The 19,772-nt window shown below is 57.4% G+C and overlaps 1 protein-coding gene across 3 annotated transcripts in view; it reads right to left on the bottom strand.

Annotated features, from left to right (window-relative positions):
* The window catches only part of IQSEC1 (IQ motif and Sec7 domain ArfGEF 1), a 121,359-nt gene extending 103,317 nt beyond the window's left edge, over window positions 1–18,042 (bottom strand). Inside the window, exon 1 of one of the 3 annotated variants that reach the window (XM_042911888.1) lies at window positions 17,573–18,042. In XM_042911888.1, coding sequence (XP_042767822.1) covers window positions 17,573–17,640 — 68 coding nt within the window. In that variant the 5' untranslated portion in view covers window positions 17,641–18,042. Of the gene's footprint in view, window positions 1–11,478; window positions 11,591–17,572 lie in introns of those variants that run through there. The other 2 variants (XM_042911936.1, XM_042911909.1) reach the window with 2 other exon arrangements.
* Window positions 18,043–19,772: the final 1,730 nt, after the last annotated feature.

Genomic DNA, 19,772 nt, shown 5'->3' with positions numbered 1-19,772 from the left:
GTGTCGAGGGAGAACCTCACTCCCCTCCCTCCACAAAAGCCAGCATGGGGCTAGCCCAAGTGCTGGCCACACAGAGACAGCATAAGGTGCCCCACCCCCCCCCCCATTGCCATCCTGGAAGCTTCGGGGATTCCCAAGCTGGGAGCCCCTGAATTATTTTAGGGGATCTTACATCCCATATGCACACCCAACGCTGCTGGTAGACCAAACAAATACTGTTTCACACATTAACATCTTTCAAACCAAAATAGAAGCTGTTGCAGTGAATAAAATTCATAGATTTCAAATTCATCTGAAATGGGTTCTCAGTGGCTTATTGTAATTTTTCAGCCATGGATACTCACCATGGGGGTGGGGAGGTTTCTCACAGGCATCCTGCTTTTACTAGAAAAGCCTGGAGAGAGCAAACAGAGCCTCCCCTTGCTTCATGGTGGGGAGGACAGTGTTGGAGCTAGGGGCTTGCTCCAAGAGGGTGTGGCCCTAGGGCTCCCCACTTGGCACATCTCAGGTCCTGGCTTCCCTGAGGGCAGGGCGGGTCAGACACAGGGGCTGGAGGGATGCCCAGCAGGGCTGGCCCCGCTCACATACTGGCCCCTTGCATTATCAGTCCCTCAAGAGCAGCGACTGGGATAAGGCTGAGTCACTTCTGGGTCCCAAGCAGCCAGCACAAGGCCTGGGTAACTACAAAGGTGGGCAGGTAGGAGGGCAGCTGAATGAAGGGGGCTGAGTTGGGCTCAGGTCAGCTGACCCCTAGCTCTCCACTCGTTGGCTCGGTTGGACCACTGAGCGCTTGGAATGTGGCTAGTGCAGATGGGGAACTGAGTTTGAAAAAGATTTTATTTAACCTGTTAAAATTTAAATGGCCCCAGAGGGCTAGTAGCTTCTGTCTGGGGGCAGTGCAGCTCTACAGGCTTAATAGTAACACAGAATGGAGCCTCCAAAGGTGAGCAGTGATTTGGACCCCATGCACTCCCAGTGGGGATTTGTGGGTCCCTTTCTCACCACAATGGCTGGAATGCCTGGGCAAGCCTTGCTGCCTTCATCTGGTCTGGCTCAAGGACCTCACACTTCAGTGGGCACAGAGATCCCTATAGCACGGGTACACAAACTAGGGACTCTATATGACAGGTCTTCAAGGGTAATTTTACCAGGCTGCTTTGGGGCTTTGCATATGATGACTTCAGAACTTGCTTTGCTCATCCCAACCTTTGTGAGATAAGAGCCCAGGAAAATCCCAATGATACACATGCTGTGATTACAAGATATGCCTACAGATTGCCCCCATCCTGGTGCCCAGGCCCCTCTGCAGTGGGATTTGTCCCCTCCTCTTCCCACCCAGAGGGGGTTTATTTCCCGTCCCCTTGGCCACATGATTTCTTTGTGCAGTCGAATGTGGCAGGAGTGATGGTTGTGCCGGTTCTGAGACTGTGCCTCAGGAGGCCATGCACCTCCACGTTCGTCTTCGTGGAACGCTGCTCTTGGACCCCAGTGGATGGCAGATGGTTGTCCACTGGGGACCATGTGGAGGGTAACCGAGGGGACCCCTTGTACAGAAGCGGGCTGCCCACTGAGCAGGCGAGGGGCCATGTGGAGGGGACCTGCGGTCCCCAACCAACCACAGACATGTGGACCTGGACCCTCGGCAGAGCAGTCTCTGAGGCTCCCAGGGGAACTTCTCTGCCCCACAGGGAGGCTGTCCTGGGGAGATGCCCTGAGGTTTGCCTTGTGGGCTGGGCAGGCTCTGACTGGTCACAGCCAGGACCCGATGAGCCCGGGTGCAGAGGGTTTCTGAATCAGCAGCACCCGGCTCCTGGCACATTTACATAGACACCTGCCCAAAGTCACTCTTGCCAGCCCCACCCTTCCCCAGAGCCAGCTTCTTGGTCCTCCCTGCTATCCAGCCAGCTCCCCACCTTGAGGGCAGCAGGCCCCCATAGACACTCCTCCAAGTCCCAACTCCAGGGGAAGCCGGCAGGGGGCTGTCACAACAGACAGGGACTGTGTATCTTCACGCAGTGAGGATGTGGGGGGTGCAGGAGCCGTCAGCAAAGGACTTCACCTTCAGCAGACATATTGTCTGGAGGCACCAGATGGGGCCCTTCTCCCACACTGGCCCAGCAGCCATGTCCATCCTCCAGATGATGGAGCAGTGGGGGACCAGCTGGGGACCAGCTGCCACCTGGGAGGAGGGCAGACACCAGAGTAGGAAGCCCGTGAACACCTCTCCACTTATCTGACCCACTACGCTGGTCAGCCCTCCAGTTCCCAAAGGAAAGCTCAATTCTGGGTTCCAACTCCGACGCGGCCACTTTCCAGCTAGCAAGAAATGTGAACAAGTTATCTGGCGTGCCTCCGTTTCCCCGTCTGCCGAACAGGATAGGCATTCCGACTAGACGGGGTTGCCGGGAGAATTAAATGAGCACAGAGTAGGGCTCGACACACAGGCGGCGCTCAGACGGTGGCACGTCACTGTCATTACCGTTGCCGCCGAGAAGCCTCCTCAGGCCGCCATGGCTCCTTGCCTTGTTTGTGCCCCGGTGTCACCCAGCAGGGTGTGTCAGGGGGGTGTCGTGACGCAGCCTCGAGGTGCTCGTTGTGGCCTACTTATCTGGGGCATCTGTGCTTGCAGATGAAACGTGGCTTGTTATGTGCTTCCTGACTGTTTGAAGTTGAGCCCAGACGTCTCTGGCTGTTTCTGGGGCCCCACCTCTTACCCCATCACTCTTGGGCAGGCGCCCCACAGCGTGTTAACCTTGCCTTGGGACCCACCTTGACACCCCTGCCCAGCCAAGCTCACAGAATCCCCTGGCCTGTGGGAGAATGGCTTCTTATAGACCCTCCAGACCCTTATAGACTTTCTATGCTGTGCCTCCTGGGAAGCCACCAGAGAGAGCGGTGACACACATTTCTAGAGATTCATCCAGCCTTTTCCGGTGGGCCAGGAAGGTGCCAGTCCCTCCATGAGCACATCTGACCCAGAGCAGGGTGCAGGGCATGGAGTTCGTGGCTAGCTCTGAGTCCCAGCCCGGGTTCAGATCCCACCTCTGACATTACTGAATGAACCCGGCCAAGGGACTTAACTTTACTCTCAGTTTCTTCATCCACAAAGTGGGGCTGTTACAAGCGGTGCAGAAAAACAGACCCCCTTTGGGGTAGTGGGTAGTCGAGTCTCCACGTTAGCCGGAGGATTTCATTGTGCCACGGCCAGCGTCTGCCTTTGACGCCTAGGACCGAGCCAGCACCGACGGGACCCACACTGGCTCAGGACGTTTTAGGGACAAACGTCTTCAGGGTTTCGGCACCAGGTTTACTTGTTTGGTTTTGGACAGAAGGGGCCTGTGTTTCCTACACATCCCAGAATCCAGCTACAAAGTCTTTCCATATCAGGTGTCAGTCGTGTCCAACAGACGGCCCTCCCCCCCCCAGTGCCGAAAAGCTCACTGTGACAATACAAGACACCAGAAGACCACAAAGGGCCCATCAGCGCCCCGCACACATAGATGCTCCACGAGCAACAGCTGACATTATTATTTGTGTTCCTGTGTCTCCAGAAGAGGCCAGAGCCCAGGGAGGGGCAACGGCCCGCCTCGGGCACACGCGCTAGCAGTCCAAGCTGGGGTGGTTTCAGTACTTAAAGGTGAAATGTGGTTACTTGTGTGGTTCTGACAGGTTTCTGGAGTTTGGGGCTGAACCCAGAGGCCTCCCCCTGGGGTCCCCCTGCCACCTGCGACCTGCCACCCTCAGTCTGGGGCTCCGAGGCCAAGCAAGAGAGGTGGCTTGCGACCACCAGGCTCTGGACAGGTCCTCCCTCCCCTGTCGTCCCCCCATCAGCCTTCACAGGTAGGCCCTGCTTCCAGCAAATGCTTAACAAATGAGGTGGACTATCCCCCAACGGCGACCCTCAGGCTCTCACACCTGGGGGAAGCAAGGTCCGGCCCACCCGGACTCCCTCTCCTGGGAGGGGGTGCTAGGAGCCCCCAACCCCTCTCTCCTTTGAGCCTAAATTCCCTGCCGGCTGTGCCCCTGCTCCTCCCCCCCTGCCACCGGGCCCATCCCCCTTCTCTCCTCTACTCTGGTGCCCTCTGCAGAGAGGCTCTTGCCGACCACCCATAAAGTAGTCTCCACCAGGCCATTCCCCCCACATCAACCCATTTATTTTCCTCATTGCAAAGTCTGAAAGTATCCTGTTTAGTTGTTTGCAGCTCCAGGGGGAGGGGATCTTGGTCTGACTTTCTCATTCCTTTGAGCAGTGCCTGGCACACAGTAGGTGCTCAGCAGATGTTAGCTGAATGATTTATGAATACAATAACTCACTTGGCCCACTCCCAGGGCAGGAAGAGGAGCCGTGGGGGGCAGGCGGATGCCCAGCTGCCCAGTCGGAAGGAGACATATGAGAAAAAGGGGCCATCCCATGGGCTGGCGTTGTTAGTCCTCTCCGTAACCTCTGAGGTGGTGATTAGCAAGCCATTTTCTAGATAAGGCAACTGAGGTCCAGAGAAGTTAAGTGACTTGCCCAAGACCATACAGCTTATACACAAGAAAGCTTTCTTTCCTAGGACCCATAGCCATTCATCCCTTCTATGAGTTCGCCACACAAAGAAGAAAATGTAACAGCCAACATTTACTGACACCTGCCAGGCACTGGCCCAGGTGCTTTTCCGAGGTCCACTCTGGGAGGTAATTACAGGTCCATTTTGCAGATATAAAACTGAGGCCCAGAGCAGCTCTGTGACTTACCCTAGGCCACACAGCAAAGCAGCAGCCCATATACCCTACGGTGGGTACTCAGGCTACCGGGCTTCCTCACATGGTGAGAACAAAGTGAAGGTGTGCGGTGCCCCAACTGCCTCAGTTTTCCCTTTGTGCAATGAGGGTGTGGGCAGAATGACTTCTGGCATGTATGATATCATCGGGGAGGCCCGACTCTTGCCTGGGGAGCCTTAGAGCTGAAAAGGGAACTGAGGAGTGGCTGTTTCCCCATCCTGCCCTGCCCCCCAAGCTGGCCCTGAGCCAGGTGGGTGGTTACTGACCTTTGACCACTTCCTCCGGAAATTCCCCAGGAAATGCCCCTGTGCCCATAGCCTGAGCATAAGTCCAGCCTCCAGGCCCAGGGGCCTCACACCTTGCATCCTCCTGCTAAGATTGCCCGAAATAGAAACCAGTAGGCAAAATAATTAGGATGCTTATGAATGTGTGTGCCCATATGTATGTATACACACACACACGTGTGTGTATATACAAAGTGCGGCTGTGTGTATGTATGTGTATGTGTATACATACAAATGTGTATATTGCTGATTAGATAAATTTATCTACATAAGAAAACAACAACGAGGGGTGCCTGGGTGGCTCAGGCGGTTAAGTATCCGACTTCAGCTCAGGTCATGATCTCGTGGCTCCCGAGTTGGAGCCCCGCATCGGGCTCTGGGCTGATGGCTCAGAGCCTGGAACCTGCTTCCGATTCTGTGTCTCCCTCTCTCTCTGCCCCTCCCTCGCTCATGCTCTGTCTCTGTCTCTCTCTCTCTTGAGAATAAATAAAACATTAAAAAAAATTTAAAGAAAACAACAATGAAAGCTAGGCTGACGGTACACCGAGACAAACCGTACCTCTATCTCCTAGGGTCCCTTCCTCTCCCCTCTGCCTGTGCGGCACCAGCCTCCTGCCCCAGCCTTTGCCTCTGGTCTCTCTCTTGCCAGTCTGTCCTCCATTCAAGCTCCCAAGGTATCTTCTCCAAACTCAGATCTGAAAGCTCCAAAGGCAGTGAAACAGATGGTTAAGAATCCCAGCTTTGGGGTCCAGCAGATTTAGGGTTGGAGGCCATTTGCTATGACCCTGGGCAAGTGACTTTATCTCCCTAAGCCTCCGTTTTCTCATCTGCAAAATAGGGATCATAAGAAACCCTGCCACATGGGGCTGACATGAAGGGATGACGCACATCAGGTCACCTAGCCCAGAGTGCAAACAGAAGACCTGGCAGGTCTTCTCAGGTCACAGTGGTGGATGCGGGATGTTTTTGCCCTCCCAGCCTCCACTCTCACTTCAGGTAAGGCACCCTGATTTTCTCTGGGGAGTCTTCCTTCCTCCACTCTTAGTCCATCTAGTTTTTGTCAGCTGACTCCATCTCTAACTCTAGAATATTTCACCCCCTAGCCAAATCACCTGGTTCAGGGATCGGCATGTGACCCCAGCTAGACCACTGAGAGTCTGTTCTGGGAGCTCTGATGGAACTGTTTCTACACAGCGTTATTAGCTGCAAGACGGTTGTAAACCTGGGGCTGCTGGGGCAATCACAGGCAGAGAGGCTCCCTGAAGTAAAGTCAGGAGAGATGAAAACAGAGACACCAGCTTGAGCCCCTGAATCAAACTGTACCTGAAGCCCTCCCTGTTTCAGAAACAGAAGGCAATGAATTCAGCTTTTGGCTCGAGACCATCTGTTTTTGTTATCTGGTTGTTCATTTGTTTTTGTCACTTGTGACCAAAGGGTGCTGGTTAATACAACCTCCCTGTTTAAAAACTCCAGAGGCCTACTCTGGACTCTGGGCCCCGTCTGCCTCCTTTTTGGGCCCTCAATTCTGGTCTTCTACCTTCCTAGGTTCCACACCATCCAAGACTGATGGCTGTTCCCCAACACACCGTGGTAGACTCATCCTACAAATTCTCTCCCACTCTCCATTTGGCCAATTCTCATTCACGCTCCAGACCTGGCTCAGGTGACAACTCTCCCAGAGACCTTCTCCCAGTATCCTTCTACCACTCTGAAATGTCAGTGGCATCTGCCTCTGGCCTCCTTCCGCTCCCTGTATATCACCCGGGTACAGTTCACTACCGTTCTCTCTTCCCTGTTCAAAAAACTTTGTCTTACCAACTCCTTTAAGAAATGAAAACCTTGGATCAATTACTATTGGACAAGTTCCAAATTTGGGTTTAACTCACCGAGTACATTTCCTGAACCTCAAGCCTGACCAGCAGACACAAGGCTGAACGACCATGTGCTTGCCCTTGGGGGGTGTCTAGAGTCTGAAGCAAACAGTTTCCCATTTGACTCAAGTCTGTGGCTGCAAAAATGGCAATTTTTAAAAAATGTCATAATCAAACCGAGAATGTTTCTTTTACTTGGGGATAATCATCCTTGACATTTATTGAGCTATTTCTATGTCATTGCGTATGGCACGCCCTCACTTTACAGATGAGGAGACTGAGGCTTACAGGGGTTATAGCAACCAAAGGGGGGGCTGGGATCTGGCCCTCCATCTTCCTGCTCCCACCCCACGTTCCTCTCCCTGGCTTATCTCAGCTACAGGTGAACGCACTGTGAGGGGGCAGCTGAGAGGTGGTCTAAAACTTTGCAGCTTAAAGCTCAGACTCAAGCTGGTTTCCCCCGGTCGCTCATGAGCTGTGGCTCTCCACACCTACTTCAGCCTGGGGGTCTCAGGCTTCACAGCTCACACCTGGCCACGGGCTATGATGTGCCCCCTCTCCTGCAGACATCGGGTTTCAGATTTACTGTGCTCGCTTCCGGCAAACACCCTGCCTGTGTGATGGGAGTCTTAGTGGTTAGTCTGCTGGGAAGGTGTTTCAACATGTAACTGTTTTGAACAAGGTGACTTCCCCATATGTCCCTACCATAGGTGGCATCCCAGTAGCCTCTTAATGGCAGATCAGAGGCCACCGAGCCTGGCCAGTTGCTAAGTGCAAAGTTCTAAGTTTGTGGGGGGAAATAAGTCTGATTGACTCCGATAGGCCGTCTGTCCTGGCACCTGCTTCCATCTCTGCACAGGGGGGACGAGAAACCTCCAGGGGCTGTCGCGTAGCCGGAATGAGGCAACATATGGAAAGTCACAGGCACACAGTAGGTGCTCAGTACGTGCTCATTCTTTCCCATCCTCATTGCCTTAAAGCCAGAGCCACCTTTCACCCACATATAGGCCCAGTTGGCCCCACATCCACCGCCTGTGCTGACCTCTAAGCCCCACTGGGAACTCCACGGCCTGGCCAACCCCACTGTGTGCGGGTCCTGAAGCAGCCCGAACACCACACTGAACCCCAGGGCCCCTGCCCCCTCACTTCTTGTTCCCCAAGCCAACTCCTCCTCTGCTTTCAAAATCTAGTTCAGCTGTCATCTCTTCTAGGAAGACTTTGGGGAACCCATCCTGATGTGAAACTGACATTACTCCTCTGGTCTCCCATTGGCTCTGGAGCTCACACCCGGCTAGGCTCTGATCACCCTGCATGGTAACTTCCTCTTTTCTTGTCCCATATCCCCCAGGGCACTGTCAACATCCCCAAGACAGAGACCATGTGTTGCTGGTTGCAGCCTGGCCCCTGAAGCTGGCCTGTTGCTGGATTGGGGAGAATTCCCTACACGCTAAGCACAGAGCTGGGGACCCCACACAGAGTGGCCCTGCTTCAAAATGGAGCCAGCAGGGAGGAAGGCAGAGGTGAGAGCTGAGACATCTAAACCCATTGCATAAAGTGAACCCCTGGATCCAGCCGTTCCTGAAGCGAGCCACACCCTAGGCTTTTCAGTTCCATGAACCAATGAAGCCCTTTTATGCTTAAGCCTGTTTGATTTGGCTTTTCTGTTACCTGCAATGACAAGGGTACTCAGTGACAGACTGAGGCTAACCTGACACACCCCAGGTCAAATAGCTAAGAGAGTAGCAGGGTTGAGACTCACACCAAGGTCAAGGCTCTCAACCTACTTCGGCAGCCTGACAAGTGCCTGGATGCTCTCTGTAAGCTGGGTGCAGCTTGGACACCCCACTCTGCCTGGCCAGACTCCTCTTTCCTTTCCCCCAGAAGTCACACTCATATAGCTTTCTGGGCACTGGTTTGCTCATCCCTCAAGTGGGGCTCATAACCCCTCCCTCACAGACTCAGGGAGAAGGCCCAGGGGTGCCTCACACTGGCCCATAAGGGACCTGCTCTCAACTGTCTGCTTACAGATGCTGTGCTCAGCAGGCCCCAGCTCGGGGGGCCGTGTGGAGCTGCACCCATACCCTGCCCACGCCTGGCCAGTCCTCCCATTTGGGCAATAATTCCACATCGGGGCAGGGGTTCTGAAGGCCAGACTGTTTTGGCTGTCTGATGATGGGGGTGGGGGCCCTGCTCAGTCTCTACTCACTCCGAGCCCAGGGGAGCGGGCTTCAGACAGGAGGAGACTGGCAGGCCCCGGGGGGATGGCAGGGCCCCAGTTGGCTTCTTGGGCCCTGTGTCCCACACAGGTCCAGTCCCCAAGGAAAAGGCCTAAGGAAAACCCTCGTGCCTCCAAGAATACAGGCTCTTCAAGGTACGATGGGGGTGAGGGGCCAGGAGGAGAGGTCCCACCAACCTGAGTTTACTTGGTGCCATGAAACAATCTTTCACGCTCCAACAGCTGGAGGCTCAGGCGAGGCCTGTGACTTGCCCAGACTCACACGGGCAGGCCTGCGGAGCTGGGACCCAAACCAGGGACTCTAACACCTACATGGCAGCAGCTGACTTGGAGGGTCAGAAGTCCGATGTGACCGTTAGATGTGAAAGACCTTAAGCAAAGCTGAGCTGAAGAGGGTCATGTCGTAAGTGGGACTTGGTCTGGGGACTTCCAGAAGTGTCAGGGGAAGGAGCATCTCTGGAAGCCCCACGTCTCTCCTCAAAGCCCGGACTCCCCCTAGGCACACAGCAAAGCTCGGCCCTGCTTACCATGTCTCTGCTTAGAGTCCCAGGCACCTGCCGCCCTCTCCACCCACCACCTGCTCTCTATTTTTTTTTAAGTTTATTTATTTTGGGAGAGAGACAGAGAGAGCTCGAGCAGGGGAGGGGCAGAGAGAGAGAGAGAGAGAGAGAGAGAATCCCAAGCAGGCTCTGCGCTGTCAGCACAGAGCCTGACGTGGGGCTCGGGCCCACGAAGCCATGACATCATGACCTGAGCCGAAATCAAGAGTCGGACACTTAACCCACTGAGCCCCTCAGACGCCCCCCTCAAGGCTCCTGACTCGCCGTGGCCATTCACAGGGAAAGAAAGTTGCTTGTCTGAGATCCTCAGTGGCCCAGAAGAGGTGGCTGCCACAGAGCCCGGCAGTCCTGGCCCCTGGTGACATTCTATCTGCCCTTCCCTCAGGACTGGAAGAGGCCTTCCCCCAGGAGAGGTGCTGGCACCTGCCTGGCTGGGCTCCCCAGTTTGCACCCCGGAGGCCAACAGGGCAGGTAGCTGCTGGAGACCGCTGAACTAGAGGCCGGAGCCCTGGGCCCTGAGCTGCCTGACCACCCGGGGTCCCCCCACGGCCCTCTGGCTCACTGGGGTCATAGAGAGCTCTGCCGATGCATCAGAGGAAGGCTTTGTCAACCTGGGATCAGAGAGCCGCCCTGGGGGTTCTCACTTCTGCAGCCAAGCCTACCTTGAGCCCAGCCCCAGCTCTTGGAGGCCAACAGGGGCAGACAGCTCCCTGTTTAGCACTGGAGTCCAACCCCACTACAGGTGGAAAAACCGAGGCCCAGTGATAGGACAGTTATGGGATCATTCACCCCTGCCCCTGTACCCCAGACAGAGACTGTATGATGCACTGAGGGGCATAGAGTCACTCTGGGTCCAAGCCCCAGCTCCCCAACTTACACCTGCTGCAGGACATCGTACAGATGTCCTAACATCTCTGTGCCTAAGTTTCCACATAACCCAAACGTGACAGTCATTCTCCTTTCCAGGGTTGTAGCGAGGTTAGATGGGGAAGCAGAGCTCAGTGGGGAATCTCCCTGCGGGGCAGGTGGCCCCAGGGCTCCCCATCTTGCCACAGGGGATTTCCCGAGGGACAGCACCAAAGAGGCTCACTGAATCTTTCTCATTCAGTGTGTCCAGAGCTTTCCATCCACGTGGGGGCTGTCCCCAAGGTTCCTCCTGGCCCCGGAGAATCTACAGATCCTCAAGATTTCTCTCTGGATCATTTTGGAAAGAAGCTTCTCCTCCCTCTGCCCCGTGCCTCCTTTTGCTCAAAGTGTATGCCTTATGGGGTGAGGGGGTAGCAGTGGGGGAAGGAAACTGCACCAAATACCCTCCAGGAGCCCTCAGCAACCGTGCAACCTCTGTGGGCCTCAGTATACTCAGCTGTAAAATGGGTGTGGCTCCTCCTCAGGGTGGTTATGAGCGCCTAGGCCTAGGACTAACTAGCCTGGGTGGGCTGAGGGACCCTAGACCTTCTGCCCTCCCCAGGACCTGGGGCTGGTCTAATGCCCAAGGGAGTGAGAGAACCTCCCTCTTGCAGCTGAAGCTGCCCTTCGAGGCAGCTCTGGGGAAACACCTGGGGCTCCCTGGGCCCAGGGTGGGCCTTTGTGCCATCCAGGCAGTGAGAAGAGGTCACAGAAAACGGTTCTAAGAAACATCACAAACCCTGATGAGAGCCCCAGGGACCCTCTGCCCTGGCCATCAGCAGCCCACCCCCCCCCCCCCAGGTTTCTCAGGTGGCTGACACCCTCTCCCTCCCCCAAGCTAGATGGTTGGTACTCACAGTGTCACAGGGGAGAGGGTGGAGGTCTTCCTGGAGCCCCGGCACCCTGCCTGCCTCCACGGCCCCTGGGGACGAGCTCTGGGCCCTCCCCACTGCAGGGCCTGACGTCTGACTTCCTCCCTGCTCAGCCGGCATGAAGGAAACCACGCCCTGGGGAGAGGGTGCTGGGCACCCTGAGGCCCCCGCCCACCTCTGACTGGGCCCCAGACACTGCCCAGTGGTCTCCTCAAGGTCTGGCCAGTCCACACGCCTTCAGCAGGGAGGCCCCAGAAGCTCTGGCCAATAAATAATACAGCTCCCTCCCTGGCCAGTCTCGTGTGGCCGATTGTGTTTCAGGGCCACTTGAGTTTCTGGTGAGGCTGCTTTGTTGGGAGTGCCTGTCCCGCCTGGGTCTCTGGCCACGGGGGCACTAACATTCTCACTGAGGACCGGCCTGAGCGAGCAGGACAAAGGTGTGTGACAGGTGGCCCTGGAGAGACGCTGCCCTACTTATTCTGAAAGCAGCTCCGGCCACCTGGGACCGGGGTGGCAGGGGCGGGATGTTCAACCTCATCTCCTTATGTCCTCCTGGTACTCAGCGCCCCACTCCTATACTGTGGTGCCCCCTGGAGAGCCCTATCACCACTGCCCCTCTGCCTGGCCCACCCACCCCCACTCTTGGAGGCCCTGTCCAGGCCCCTCCTCCAGGAAGCCTCCTCACCCCCATCAGGGAGTAATCTGTTCCCATCTGAACTCCCACTGCCATTGTCTGCCAGTCTGTCTCCTTTGGGTATCAATCATCGTCTCTCTTCTAGACAGCAGCCGCTGCCTCCTCATTGGTGTCCCGTCCCCCAAGCTCCCACCCCGCCCTCTCCACGGTCTCATTTCCTTAGAGCAGCTCCAGTGATTGTTGGAAAACAGAAAGAACACCATGTCGTCCTGCTTTAAACCCTGCCCTGTCTCTCCCCCACCCCAGTGAACTCTCAAGTCCTCAAAGGGATCTGGCAGTGACAGACTTGGGGACTGCACATCCCTTCCCTCCTGGGCCCCTGCTGGGCCTTCTCCGTGTTCTTCAAATACACCGGGCATGCTCCCGTCTCAGGGCCTTTGCACCTGCTGTTCCCTCTGCCTGGAATGCTCTTCCCCAGGTCTTCAGAAGCTTCCTCCTTCCTGCCCCTCTCAACTCCATGCCACCCCCGCAGACAGGTCTTTTCAACTTCTTTCTTTTTATTGAGATACAATTCATATTCTATAAAATCCACCCACTTAAAGTATACAATGATTTCAGGATATTCGGAATCTGACACATCACCACAACCTAAGATTAGAACATTTTCATCATCCCCCAAGAGAACCCCTGTCTGCATTAAGCAGTCCTTGTCCCCTACCCACCCAGCCAGCCTGCGCCCCACCCCCCACCCCTGGCAATCACCGCTCTACTTCCTGTCCCTGTGGGCTCGTCTACTGTGGACGTCCACACACTCAGTGGTCTTTTGTGGGTCCATCTTCTCTCTTAGCATAACGTTTCCAAGGGCTGCTCTGTGCTGTGACACAGGGCACCACTTAATTTCTTTTCGCGGCTGCATGGCACTCCGTCGTGTGGACAGACCCCATTTCATTTGTCTGCTCATCAGCCAGTGCGCAGCTGGGACAGGCCTTTCCTCACCACCCAGGTCACGTGCCCTCTCTGCTCCCCTCCCTCGATAAGCCTTCCCGGTTTTATCCTTTTCCTTTAATCCCTGGCCGAAGGCACCTTCATCATTTTGCTCTGTTTACTGTTTCTGTCCACCCCCCTCAACCCCCGCCCCAAATGTCCGGCTCCATGAGGCCTGGGCCACCGCCTCACTCCTTGCCATATTCCCAGGGCTCTGGCACGGGCCTGATGCAGAGCAGGGGCCCAGCAAATATTTACTCGCTGGCCGAATGAAGCCTTTTTCCAGCGAGATGCCCAATCTCCCTGCCCGGCTCAGAGGACATGTGCGGCCCTCACCAAGTGACCCAGCATGGGGATCAGTAACTCGAGGCTCTGGAGCCCCAAGTTCCTCCTCTGTCCAGTGGGATAGTGGCCTTCACGGGTAGACCTTAGCTGGCTGGATGGGAGGCTGTACATGAACATCCGACACAGTGCCAGGGACAGAGTAGGTGTTCAACCCCACACAAAGACTGGAAGGGGGGGATGGGGAGGGGCGGGGGCGGGGGGAGGACAGGGCTGAGGCAGTAAGTCCCATGTATGAAAGGGTAAAGCAGCTGCCAGAAGGATCCATGTGTGCTTAGGGAGGTGGCAGTCCTGCCCAGGAGCTCCTGCCCCGTCCCATACTCAGCCCCGGACTATGCTCAGGGAGGGACAGGGATCGTCTGGGCCTGTCCAGAAGGGGAAGGAGGTGGGGAGGGGACTGGAGACCCCATCCGCAGCCTCAGGGAATCCTGGCCACCGCAGGCTCTCCTGGGATGGCAAAGCGGATGGGTTGGGGGCCCTGAGAGTAGGGCCGCGCCCTCCCGGTGTGTGTGAGTGTGTGTGGGTGGGTGTGTGTGTGGGGGTGCACCATTGGAAGAGGGGTGTCAGCTCCAAGTGGGAAAGTATTTCCTTGTATCAGAGCTGCCCAGGCATGGTCCAGGATGGGAGGCGGTGAGCTCTGTGTCCCAGGAGGTGTGTGCACACAGGGCCTCCCGCGGAGGGGCATCAGATGGCTAATTGTCAGGGAAGCGCCCTGGAAGCTTCCAGAGACCCACTGCCAGCTGCTCCCAGGCCCTCCTCCTCAGACACACCACAGCGGGGGAGGGGTGGGGGCGGGGCTTGCTCAGCAGAGCCCCCTGCCCGCCCCACCCCCCACCGGCACCCCAAGAGGGCTGCCTCTGCCCACCAGGCATCTCAAATGTCCCATGGGCCCTCAAGGCACAAAACGATCTCTCGTTCCCAAAATAACACCAGATGCAAAAGTGATTTTCCAGCCTGGCCCCGGAGGCTGAGGATTACCAATACCACAGACTAAGGCTTCGGACAGACAGGGCCCCGGAGGTGGGTGCTCAGAGACACGGCCACCGCGCGGCACCGACCCTTCCCCGGCAGGCCTACAGGCCCGACTCCTTTCATCCCAGAACAGCCCTAAAAGTCACTTACACATTAGAAAGCGACTGTGCCGGGTTTCGAACCCAGGCAGGCCTGACTGCCAAGCCCGTGTCCTCCCTACTCCATCACTCCGCCTCTTCAACACTGAGGCTGAGAGGGAAGAAGGGAGCGGGCATCACAGGGAGACGCTCCGCCGGGCGCTGGGCCAACAGAACCCATCTGTGAGTTTCCCAAGGAGCACCTAGCTGGCACCGTTCTCCTCTCATTACCCGCTGCCCAAGGAAACGGGCCCAGAGGGGGTCTAGAAACTCGCCCCAAAATGTACCTCATACAACCTACCGTTGCGCTCTGGGCCCCGGCGTGCCCGGCTCCTAGGTGTGGTGTCCTCTCTCGGAGGCCTGGGGCTGAAGTCCCAGAGACCCCGTCCCCGGCTTCTGGGCTGCAGTCGCTGAACCCCTGGGCAAGGGGCCAGGGCTGGCCGGCCAGCAGCCCGCTCCCCGCACACACCTCTTGCTTTTCCAGATGTGAGTGGGTCCGGGCCAGGGGCGACAGACCCAGGCGGAGGGGAATCTGAAGACGCAAGTGGAAAACTATGTGCTGTCCGATCGCAACCCTCCAATTTGTCACTGTGGCTGCCGCCAGCCCCGCCTCAGGCCGCAGACCTGCTGACTCAGGTCTTCCCTGGCAGCTGAGGGGGCTGGGATCCCGCCGAGGGCCTGCTCTGTCCGTCTGTCTGTTTGTCTGACTCGGGGAGCAGCCTCCACCCTCTCGGGGGCCTCCTAACAAAATGGGGTGGGGGGGCCCGGAGAGCAGAGCCAGTCTTCTGGAGCCCCCTAAGGGCTGTCCTCCCCAGCTAACCATGGAAGTGCCCTGTACTTACAGGTGCTAAGTGCGGGTTTGGGGGCCAACCCGGTGCCAATTACGATGTCTGCACCCACCCAGAGCTGCCTTCCAGCCCTGCGATGCTGTCGGGCCACCAGGCCAAAAAACACTCTTGGAGGACTTACCACGAGCCACTCGAGGCTCAACCCCACAGCCCTGACTGGTAGTTAGCCCCTGTGCCTTTACCCCTGTGCTGTACATGTAGCAAGTGAGGCACGGAGAGGCTGGTCTACCGGGCTCTGTGAGGCTGCGCAACTCCTCCTGAGCACGGGAGAGCCCCTGGCAGAGCACGGCTGGGCCTCCCAGTGCTGGGCCCCCTGCATCCTGTAAACAGCCCTCGAGGTTTCCATACTGCCAGTCCCCAGAAACCACAGGAGAGAATGAGACACAGGGAAATCCAGCTGAGGTTGTAGGGAAAGGCACACAGTGATCTTGCCAGAGCCCGGGGACTCACCCCCTGCCTGGCCTGACCTCCAAGGTCCCCACCCAAGGAGGCCTATCCCAGGGTCTAAGGAGGGACAGGTGGCCGCTGACTCACCCCTGGGGTGAGTTCTCCTCTCTCTACTCCCATAGTCAGCCACATCCCTATCGAAGAGAATGCCTCCGTCCTCTATGTCTGCCCCGTTCTCCTAAAACCAGGCCCCAGGCCTATCTCTGCAATGTCTCTCACCTTCCCCCACACACCTGTTCAGGCCAAAGGCCCAAGGTCCCAGACACTCTCATTTAGCAGCAAAGGCAACTATGGCCATTGTAATGATGATGTCCTATCACAGTGAGTGTGGGCTGAGGGGCTAGGTTTCCCCTTTCTCTTTGGCTGCCAGGAAGCTCAGTAATGTTTAGCTCAACAGAATGACCTCAGGACCCTGTTTATCTCTGTTCCATTCTATTTTTTTTCCCGTAGGTCATGGCATTCCATTCTATATTGTGCTTACCCTGTTCCAGATATTTTATTTATTATAGGTATTTCCTATAGTGATCACAAATATTTTGGAGAGGAAAGAAGGAAGGAAGGAAAGGAGAGTTAATACAGTTTATATACCAGGTGATGAGGGCGGGAAGAAAGAGGGAGTATCTTCCGATCCCTTCCCCTTTGTAAAACCTCCCCTTGAAGTAACAAATATGCCCTTAGCTAGTATCTAAATAGATGTCTTCTTTCCAGCCCTTCCAAGCAGCTGCCTCTAAGCCCCGCCCATAAAAATCCTGGCCCCACCTAATCCCCCTTTACAGATGAGCCCCAGCCTTGCCTGAGATCACACGGGATCCAGCTTCCCGCTCCCTGGTCTGGACCCCTCCAGCAGGTGCAGAGGCGGGAGTCAACCCAGAGACGTGCACCCTCCCCGGGGGGCAAAGAGCCTTGCGCCCCCTCCCCCACCCCATCTCCGCTGACAAGCACAGGGGCTCTGTTCCAGGCACTCCTCCCCATCCATCTGGCTGAGGGGTGGGGGAGGTACCGAACGACAGCAGCGGTAATCACACCTAATGTTTACCCCGCGCTGGCGGTGCGCCTGGCCCTGTTCTTTGCACACCATCTCATTTAATCCTCATGCTAATCCTGTAAGGACCTGCAGGCGGGAAGCCGTGGCCACAGAGATGAGGCCCCTTCACGCCGGCGCTAACGCCAAAGCCAGGTATGAACTTGGGCAGCGCGGTGCCGGAGTCGGGGCCGAATTCTCCGCCACTCGGCGACTGCCATTGACAGTCACACGAAATCGTCGTCTGAAGGGACGAGCGTGAGCCCCCATTTCACTGATGGGGAGCAGGCTGTGAGAGGCTAGGGGACGGGGCCAAGGTCACCGGCTGTGTTCAGTGCCGGCGTGTTACGTAACACACGCCCGTTTCCATGCTCACTTGGGACAGACACACTACCTGCCAGACACACTACCTGCCCCTGGCATCCTCCAGTGGGCACTCCGGGTCCCGGCCAGATGCCCGCACACTCCCTAACTAGTGTTGCACTGTCCTCCCTCCCTCCCCGCTAGAGACTCTGAGTTTCTCCGGAGGGCACCAGGCATGACCTTTCCTGCCCTCCATCCCTGCTTCCCCCCAGGCTGGAGCTGTCCTGGACCTCGCAGAGTCAATGCAAACCGGCCGGCCTGGTGCCCAGGCCTCCCCTCCCGCCAGGCGATGGCCAGGCACAGCTGCGTCCAGACACACATCCCCTGGTACCTGAGGGTCCTCACGGAGATGCAGTATTTCCACATAAGGCTCCACACGGCACTGCCACCGCCCTTCATGCCTGGCTAGTTGGGAGAGCCGGCGGCTGACGGACCCACAGCCACAGCCCTCCAACCCTGGTCTCCTCCCGGCCAGGGGCTGGCTGTCTTTGCTGGCTCTCAGGTCACTTCCTTCTTCATGGTGGGAAGAAGAAAGACAAGGCCTAAAAGCCAGGAGAGGGGGGAGGCGCTGGCTCCCACTGGCCACTGTAAGTCTCAGCCACCGGCCTTGCTGTCCCCAGGCCAGCCTCTGCGAGCTGGCCTGTCCGGCTGCTCCAGACCCTCCTGGCTGAGCAGCCCTCTCGCACCAGACCCCGTGGCTTCTGCACAACCTTGCGCCTGCCTCCTGCCAGGAGACAGCGGTGGCTGTGGGCCAGGGGAGCAGTGAGTCACTCGGGGCGGGACGGGTGAGGGGCGTCTGCCCGGTGAGGGAGAGTGCTGGTCCTGTGTCCAGAGGCTGGCCTGGGACGGCAGAGGCTGAGCCCGAGAGGGAGGGAGGTGGGCGGGGAGGCGAGGGCGGGCCCACATCCTCCCCCATCTCCCCAGAGGCTTAAACCCAACACCCGCCCCGCAGCCTGGCCCACCCCAAGCGGGGGCCAGGAGCCAGCCAGGAAGGGGAAAGGGGCTGTTCTGCCTGCTTGGCTCCTGGCGGGGAGCTCGGGGTGCACGGGAGACAAAGGAAGGACGAAGTCAGGGTTGCTTCCTGGGAGAGTAGCTGGCCCATGAGGGTCTCCGTCTGCTGGGAGAGACAAAGTTCCCAGGCTTGGCCAGACCACTTCCTCGCCGTGTGACGGATGATGCTGTGTGTGGCTGGCCCCTGTGACCTTCATTCCTCCCTGACCACCTCGGGCTCAGGGAGCCCTGGGCAGTGGTGTCAGCTCTCCACGGGTCCAGAACCAACACGTCCAGTTCTCCCAACAGCCTTATGATTTTATCATCAGCTCCATTTCCCATGTGAGGCAACTGAGGCACAGATGGGGGAAGTCACTAACCCCAGGTCACAGCCCTAAGAAGCGGTAAATGTGGGATCTGTGCCCTGGCGGTCTGGCTCTGGGAGCAGCGAGCGCACGCCAGCTCTTCTGGGGGGGGGGGGGGGGGGGGGGGGGGGTGGGCTGGAGGGCTTCGGCCCCTCTGAGCGGCCGTGGGGCCTGGGCCCGAGCTGGGTCTGGGGCATTTCCAGACCGGGGTCCCAGCTGGAGCCCCCGCCCCTGCTCTCCACCCCCTACCAGCTGTTCCTAGGCCCAGCCCAGGGCAGGCAGCTGGGGTTTCCCAGGCAGAGCCCCCAGGGACAATGACTCACAGCTCAAGGTCTGCATTCACAGAACCTACTTCTATCCACCCACAGCCCCCAGGAAGTCCCCCAGGGTCAGGTGGGTCCAGATCTCGGCACCCTGCAAGGCCCTGGGCATCAGGCGTAGCAGCCAGTGTCATCACGTCCAGTGGCCACCAGGGCCCCCATTCCACCTAGAAGGAAACTGAGGCTCAGAGGTGGGCCTGAGCCTGGGTCTCCAGGTCGAAGCCTTGCTCTGTCCCCGGGCCCCCTGCCCTGGCCTGGGCGGGATGTCTCGGATTCCAGCCTGATTCCCACAGCGAAGACCAGCAGCTGCACGCTTGTCTGTCCCCCAAGCCCAGAAAGAACTTTCTATCCGAAAGCAAGACTGGCTTCTACAAAGGTTGTGGCCTCCCTGGGAGAGCTCAGGAACCCCAATGCTCTTTCGTCGTTGCCAGAAGCTACCGCAGCAGTTCAGTGCCTGCCTTAGGAGCTCCTCCACGGCACCCTGGGGAACTGGCTGCCCAGCCTCGGTTTGAACACCCCGAGTGATGGGAAGCTCATTACCTCTTGAGGCTGCCGTTGCATCATGAGCCTCTGCTGACCTAAGGAAATTCTCCCTGGGGCAGAGCCTCACTTCCGTGAGCCACATAGCCTAAGACCTCCATTCAAGAGTTTGTCTGGTCTGTGCTGCTGGTGAAAGTTTTGTCAACATCTATTGTGGGTGGAGGCAGCCTGTTTACATATCTCCACCGGCCACCGCTATATTCACACCATCCACGGACTCACTCACCCACTCAGACATCCATGCGCGTCCCCCCCAGCCCTCAACCTCTTCCTTTCCAATCATCCGCCCCTCTGTCCTCTCTTCTCCCTTCTGTCT

Source organism: Panthera leo, chromosome A2 (assembly GCF_018350215.1).
Source record: "Panthera leo isolate Ple1 chromosome A2, P.leo_Ple1_pat1.1, whole genome shotgun sequence".
NCBI classification, from domain to species: domain Eukaryota; kingdom Metazoa; phylum Chordata; class Mammalia; order Carnivora; family Felidae; genus Panthera; species Panthera leo.
This window is presented reverse-complemented; position numbering and strand designations above follow the sequence as displayed.